Genomic DNA, 8,163 nt, shown 5'->3' with positions numbered 1-8,163 from the left:
GTCCTTTCCTATTTGTTTTTGGCTACATTAAAGCATTTTTTTGAAAATATACAGTAAGGTTCCATATTACCACCCGATTTTCTCTAAGCCTACTTTCGGACTTTTTGTACAAAAGCCTTCAAAAACCATACTTATAATTACACTAGCGAAATATCCAATTAGGAACATTTAGATTACTAGTTATCAGTACTTTTCGCACAAAAAATGTGGGTGTAGTTATGATACCTTGTTTGCAATTCACTAAAATGTAATTGGGGTTCCATAATACCACCTTCTCCTCTATTAATAGAAGTCTTCTTTGCTTTTCATTTAACCATATACTGTATTGGCCCAAATATTATTTTTTTTCCCCGGTTTTAAAGGGAGGAGGAAAAAATCACTCTTGGCCTATATTGAAGTTTGATTAAAGTTCTCTCTGATTTTGATAACTATCTATGGTACACATTATACAGAGTTAAACTAATGCAAAAATTTGGTGCGTCATTGTTTAGCAAAGCTAATCATCAGCCAAGTTGTGACCTGTGCGCACTGCAACTGTGAACTATGCATAGCAATTAGTATATTGGCACGATTGTAAATAATCGATTGCTCAAAACCTAAGCCAACTGAATCTGGTAAATACGATAAAAACAAATCAGTTCTGATAATTTCTACAGAAATTTTATTTTTATCTGAGGAGTCTTTAATAATCAAGCTATTGTCAAAAATTGGGGAAAGGTTGCCAAAAATGTAAAAAGATATTTCTTTTTATAATTGAATGTATCAATATTAAGACAACTGGTTTCACTTGGATAGTCATAAAACTGCAAGTACACTTTCCAGAATACACTTGAAATATGTAAAGAAGCTTACTTTCCTGGTTTGATGTGCCACCAAGTGAAACCAGGAAAACAGTCTTATTTGCATATTTCATACAAAATAATTAATTAAGGTGATTTATTTGAATTTATACTTGAGTCTACTCTGGTTCATTTCACTTTACTGGAATATTACATTATTTTATTACTGTTTTGTTTTATCATCTTAATAAATATATTTCTGCAAATATAAAAAAGGCAAATACCGAAATTTGACTTTTGTTATATTTTAAAAATGCAGATTCATTCTACTATTTTAATTTTGCAGAGCATTGATCATTCTTTATTGTTTGCATTAATTTATCTATTATAGTCAATGCACCCAAATTATATTTAATTTTCATTTAGTTTTTAAAATTATTTAAATTAAATATACAAATCATGTTTGATGTTATAAAACAAACAATTTTGGAATTAAGCTGTAGCTCAAAAAACAATTGTAAATATTGAAATTGTAATAATCTTAGTAGCTGTATTTATTTGAATTTGCTCTGTTTATGTGAATGTACTTTTATTCCAATTTTATTTCTCAATTTCAATGGTGTAGCTAGTCTAGTTATTTCAGTTATGCTCAATATTAACATTCATACAATGCAACTCAAAACTCTAAGGACAGGCATTATTCCCTCTTTTCAGTAGAACTAAACATTAAATGTCTATCAAATTTTAATACAACAGAAATGCAAAGTAGTATTGACAATCGTGAAACAATACATTTTCTTTATTTTTAAGTAATTAAATACAAAAAATGTATATATATATATATAATAAAACTATTTCCTAATAACACTGATTTTTTTTTCTTATAGAATACAAACACATAATATCAGTTGATAGGGAAAAATTATCAAGTTTACTAATAGTGGAAAATAGTATTCGATGTTTAAAAAGATATATTAAACGAGATGTTATAAGTCAAAGAACAGACTTAACTCATGAGTTCATTTTTGAATCTGCAGATAATTTAAACTGAGAATTGATAAAAAATATATATACTTACTTACTACTACATACATCGGAAAACTTATTAAACATGCAAAATGAGATTTAAAATTTGAGATTCAATTAAATTGAAATTTAATATCAAATATTTGATTTGATATCAGATTTCATATTTCATATTACATATTACAAAATGAATTAATGGATAATATTTCGAAAATTTCTTAATTAGAATAAAATAGCAAAATTTGTAATTCCTTCTAATAATTTTGTTAAAAAGTATATATGTAAATTAAATATAGGAATAGTTTTAAAATACCAACGATTAAGAATCGATACTCTACAAAAGTTAAAAAATTGAAATTTAGTTTTTCGTTATCAAACACTGAACGAAGATTTTATTGATGATTTCAAAAATCACCTTTTCTGATGTTATATTCTAAAATATCAAAAATTAGAACGAAACTAAACTTATATTAACGTAAAATCTGTTTATTTTTTCTCCGTGTTTCTCTTTCTGTATTTATTCTGTATTAAAATGACTTTGTTTCGTTTATCACTTTGTCATTTAGGAATGTATACTTGACGCAACGCTGGTTGTTGCTGTACTTATAACTTTCTCTGTAAATAAATTAACGTTGTTTATTTAAATCAAGAATTATTCAGTTTTTCATGTACAATCGCAAAAATCTGTAATTATTGATTTGCCCTAACGTATATTTTGAAATCGACTTGAAGTAAGTAAACAGAATACAAATTATTCTTTATTAAATTGTTCTGTGAAAATTTTCATATTTGAAAATCTGTTATTGTAATCTAACTGGTTTTCTTTATGTAAGTGATAGACTGGCTGTTTTCAATTAAAATAATAAAACACTTGATTTAATGGTGTCCAAAAAAATTCTGACATAAATAAATCTGACTTTATAATTACAGAACTACAGTAATACATTATTGTTTTACTCTAATTTTAAGAAATTCTTTAACTTATGAAATTAAGTAATTGTTCATAGTGTTTTGCAATCTAAGTCGGCATCATAAAATAGTGTTTTTACCGAGTCTCTTCAACTCTGTTTACAGAATTTTATCGGCATTATTCTACACGCGATTAAATTAAATACAAAACACTTCTATATTAGAAATACTTACATTTTCCTTCCAGATGTTTTATGCTTTTCAAAACTCGGCTGAAAATTGTCCATAAAGCATAAAATATTATTGAAAGGACAGCAATTAATACAAGTAGATAAGGACAGACGATTGCTTGAACAACACACATGCCAACAAGAATTAAGTATCCCTAAATTAAAAGATATAAATAGCTTATAAATAGTTCGAGATCTTAAAACTTAAGTTTTATAAGTATAGTATAAAAAGATTTTTACAAGTATTTAAAAGAGTCATCTATTTGTTCAAAACTTTATACTGGTGTGTCACAAGTTTGCAACAATTAGTATTATGTATAACTTTTCTTTTTAGAGATGACATGGCAATTAAAAAGCAAATAACAATTTTAATTATTTTCGCGTTAAAGACCCGCTATCGCTAAAAAGTTGCGAAGTTTTTGGTTTAGATTATTTTGGGGATGCAATATCAGTTTTTTGGGACATTTACTGTTTTTAAACAATAAATAAAGAAAACGACAGTTAGCTGCATCCAGATAAATCTTTGCCACTTATTGTAATGTCTAGATGCAATGCGTTAAAATCTTTAAAAAGGTGTTATGGTATTTCGGGTTTTCTCAATAAAAATTATGATATAATTTAAGTACTAAAATGTTTATTTTCAGATCTCTGATATACATAACAAAACAAAAATGTGTCAAATAACGACTCTTAAGACGTTTAGATTTTTAGTTCAGGGAGTATTAAAATGCCATGAAATGCAAAAAAATTCGGGAGTTGTTTCTGTATGTTTCGATGTGTATGTATGACACTACTTTGTTCATTCTCCTTAAAGCTTAATAACTCCTCTGCTTTTTGTCAGAAATTTTTGAAATTTGCAAGGAAGTTTGTGTATTGAAGGAATGATGCTGCCAATGGCTAAAGTTTGAGGAAAATGGCTGATAAAGGGAGATCGTGTTTTCTACGTCCAGTAGGCTCGCAACTTAATGAAGAGTTTACTCGTTATTAGAATTTAAACTTTAAATAAATGTAATGCATATTTACAAAATTAAAATTTTTGCTATCTTATAATTATAAAAAATATAAAAATTTTAAAACGACATATAATAATACTAGGCAAAAGATGCAAGTATAGATGTTGCCGGAAAAGTTAAGTACCTGTCATTATATTTTTAGAAATCTCAATACCACCTGTAAAAAATAAACCGAGCAACATTAATCCTATGGTTCCAGACTTATGGTTGATTTTATATTATACTTCATTTATCAAATACAGTATTTTACTCTGTGTTTCTTGAAAATTGTTTGAGTAAAACCACGATAAAAATTCCATTTACTTCAACATATATTCCTAAAATCATACAAATCTATTTTAAAGAATAAATTATTATCAAAAGTGCATTAAAGCATTTCTAACTACTAATAGAATGCCTGTTTTCTGTGTTATCAAAAGTGCCAGTTATGGTAGTGTTCAGTCAATGTGAAAATAAATAAAGTTGATATAGAATGCACTTGAGTAATTTTACCATCAGCTGTACACAGAAGTTTTGCTGAACTAAGATCGCATAAGAGAAAAAATTAATATTAGAGTAAATAATGAGAATTACAGAAAATGATTAGAGAAAATGAAATCAAAACATTTTACAACAGTTTAATGTACAGTAACGTTCAGTTTTTAGTAATTTACCAGACTACTGTATCGTAATTATACATACATCTTGCCATGCATACCACAGAATCTCGTACAATATACCATTACGTATTATCATTCATTTCCCACAGCGAAGCTCTTGCGGATGCTTTCCCAATGGCACAGAAAAAGTATGTTTCCTTGCTCGCATTGTATTGTTCCAGTATGAATTAATTTAGCAGCTATTTTTTTGTGTTGTGTCTCTTGTTTCTTTAGTGATCGGTTTCTGTTTAGTCTATTATACAGTGTTTTTCATGTTGTCTATATTCTACTTATATGCAACAATATTGAAAATTTTTTAAATTAAAAAAATTTAGCTACTTTCTCTTAGGTCATTTGTCACTGCTTGTCTGGTTGTTCTTTCTTAGTATTCTTGTTTAGTATAAAGTTAAGTTTAAGTTAGTATAACTAGTTTTAAGTTGGAATTAAAAGAGCTATAATTCAAGTAACTTAAATTTTACTGTATTCATTCTTTCTCCATGTTGTTTCAATTAAATTATTTTGCTTCTTACAGAGCTTTCTAGATTAGTATCTGTATTATTTTAGTAATAGTTTGAAGCCTTTACTTTGGCTTCAAGTATTAACCTTTACTCTGTGTAGCTGTTATGTAGCTCACTTCTTATTTACGATGTATATTACAATTCAACATTTTTTAGACCCATAGACACGCTCATTAACGGTAATTGTACTAGGAATCACCTTATGTACATCGCTCAGTGGGTTTCTTTCTTTTTTTTATCTATTTCCTTACATTTTTCCTCTTCTCCTCTCTTTCCTTCTTTTCTTACGCCGACTAAACACTATGTGTACTGTCGGTGTGCTTCGTTAACATAAAGTATTCAAAATGAACTTACCCTTATCAAAACATAAGTAAAGAAAGGAATCAAATCATCCATGATACTAACATCTTTGGAAAATCGATTCAAGATTTTTCCTGAAAAACATAAAAATGAAAAAAATATTAATTGAATTAAATAATTATGAAAAACAAATTTCGATATAATTATTAATTATAGGGATATCCCACAGTTTATGTCTACAAACAACGTTTTTCGAAATTCTTACAACTAAATTATTTTACATGGTACACTTTTATCCACACAATAATATAAGAAATGGAAAATATGGTTTTCATAGTATGAAGCTACTTAATTTTTCTAAATTAATAACTACATTTACTTTTAATTATCGATAAGCATTGTGCAATGTGACGTGTTTGTTATCCGAACAGTTCCGATTACGAACACCTCACAGAACAAACATAAGAAAAAGCGACGTAAAATAATGAAATCGATTGGTCTTCTGGCAACAACTCGAAATTTTTTGGAGCGCGGAAAACGTCAACATCGGCGCTCTATTTGTAATATACTGCTCGGATAGTTTTTCCAAACTTTGAAACTCTCCCTTGTAATTCCAGTTTTATATTTCTCTGAGAGAAACAATTCTTTTATAGTATTCGCGAGACTGTCGGGCGGGCGCTCGTTAAATTTAGCTTTGGTATTTATTTTCGAAAGGTAAGAGTATAATGTTGCTGGGCAGTATGGCTCGAACAGGTCTACAATAGGCCTCAGTTCAATCTTATCTATGAAAGATACTGTCCAATCAAGAAGACTGAAGCAGCTAAAGAACTAACAAAAATCACACATGAAACATAAAGAACATTGAAGAACTCAAAATGAAACCTGAAACTGATCTGACGATAGAAGAACTTCAAGAACTCTTCAACGAAGAACACGACGAAACTTAACAAGATATGTTTTCTTCTGAAAAAGAGGATTAATGCCGATATCTGCTATTAAACAAATTTTGAAGAAGTGAGAGGATGTCAGAACAACGGTCTTACAATAGCATCCAAACCAGGTTAAGTTTAATATGCTTGCGGATCTCTACAATTATAATGCTATTAGAATTAAAAAGTTTTGTTATAGCGGTTAATTACTTCTGAAAAATCACGAAGAAGAGAGAAAAGCAATCGACATTAGACAGATTCTTTAGCCCCACAAATCGAAAAAACATGACTAATAAAAATTCAATATTGTGTATATATGTATTTTTATTATTACATATAACTAAACAAATGTATATATTTTTTTATTTTTTGGGTCTACGGAACGAATTAATCAAATTTTCTAAAAAACGTATGGTAAATCGATAATCGGTTAACGAACAATACAAGTAGCGTACAAAGTCTTGGAACGGATTATGGTCATTAACCGATCACCCACTGTATTTAACTGTTCACATTGCAGTACAGTAATTTTATGATTGCACTGTAATATACTGTATAAAACTTATAACGAATATCTGTGTTACAATAAATGAGAATATAAACAGAATCCGTAGTTATGTAACGCTGTTGAAAAATTTTTTTTGGTATTTTATTAGAAACTCTTTAACTTAACAAAAATTAACTAAAACATTTTACGTACCAACGGGATTGTTATCCAAAAATGCTATCGGAGTTCGAATGATACAGCGAAACATATTGTTGTGAAGCTTGAAAGAAGCAATTGTAAAAAATTTGTATAACAAAAAACCAGAAGGTAACGACGTTAGAAATACAGCACATGTCAATCCTACATAAACATACATGTCGAAATATTTAGTATAGTAAAAATTTTTGTCTTTAATTTCCTTAAAAAAGCTTGTATTAGATGTCATATTTTCGAGATTCTCTTCATTTAGGCTATAGATTCTAATATCTTGCATCCTGAAAATATTAAATAAAAATTAAACTTTCTGGCATTTTTAAGATGTGTTTGATAGCAAAATACAACTAAACTAATTCAGACTGTTAAATAAAGGTGAAACTGTATATATAAATTATGTTGAAAATCTACCGAATAATAAAGTATTCAGTAGTTGGAATAAAACGGTATATATACATGAAATAATTTTAAAGAAAATATAAGCAGCGTCTTATAATTTATTTTGAAATTTATAGCTGTGATCGTCATCGTTATACGAATGACTTTAATGCAGATGAAAACCATCTTGGAATCATTGAGAAACATTGCCCATACTTTGATATATTCCTACCTGCTAAAAAATCAACGTTGAAATCTACTGCTACAAAGCTTGACAGTGGGACAAGATATCAAGTGAATCAGATAACTTTTTCTAATGTACTTAGTCTACCTGCCTTAATGATGCAGTACAGTAAAAACAAAACTGTTTGTTTGTTAATTTATGGCAACGCAACACTTAAGCGATCTGCCTAGGGGGAATGCCTTTCGGGAAATCGTTTTAAGGGAAACTGGCTCCTATTTAAGCGTTACAGCTGTGAGAAAACTCCTCGCCAACCTGTCTGAGCGAGGATCGAACCCACTACTGAACTCCCAGTGTTCAGGATACAAAGATAGTTTGACCAGTGGTGGGCTCGTAAAAATGCAATTATGTTTGATGTTTAGTGCAAAAATGTTTTAAATATTTTTATCATTCGAAAATATTATTTCAGTAAAGTACTGAAATAAATGTTTTTTCTGCTGACATTGAGTTTCAAGTTTAAATTTAAAAAATAAATTTATTTGTCTAGGATTTATAAATTATT

The 8,163-nt window shown here is 28.6% G+C and overlaps 1 protein-coding gene across 1 annotated transcript in view; it reads right to left on the bottom strand.

The window, feature by feature from the left end:
* Window positions 1–7,305, bottom strand: part of LOC111627638 (multidrug resistance-associated protein 4-like) — a 33,793-nt gene extending 26,488 nt beyond the window's left edge. The window contains exons 1-3 of the mRNA XM_023371219.1: window positions 7,043–7,305; window positions 5,468–5,547; window positions 2,949–3,099 (exon numbers count right to left, since the gene is read on the bottom strand). Coding sequence (XP_023226987.1) covers window positions 2,949–3,099; window positions 5,468–5,547; window positions 7,043–7,274 — 463 coding nt within the window. The 5' untranslated portion in view covers window positions 7,275–7,305. The remainder of the gene's footprint in view (window positions 1–2,948; window positions 3,100–5,467; window positions 5,548–7,042) is intronic.
* Between the last annotated feature and the right edge of the window lie 858 nt (window positions 7,306–8,163).

The sequence above is a fragment of the Centruroides sculpturatus genome, unplaced genomic scaffold, assembly GCF_000671375.1.
Source record: "Centruroides sculpturatus isolate CEXI.00-Female unplaced genomic scaffold, Cexi_2.0 scaffold461, whole genome shotgun sequence".
Taxonomy (NCBI): domain Eukaryota; kingdom Metazoa; phylum Arthropoda; class Arachnida; order Scorpiones; family Buthidae; genus Centruroides; species Centruroides sculpturatus.
This window is presented reverse-complemented; position numbering and strand designations above follow the sequence as displayed.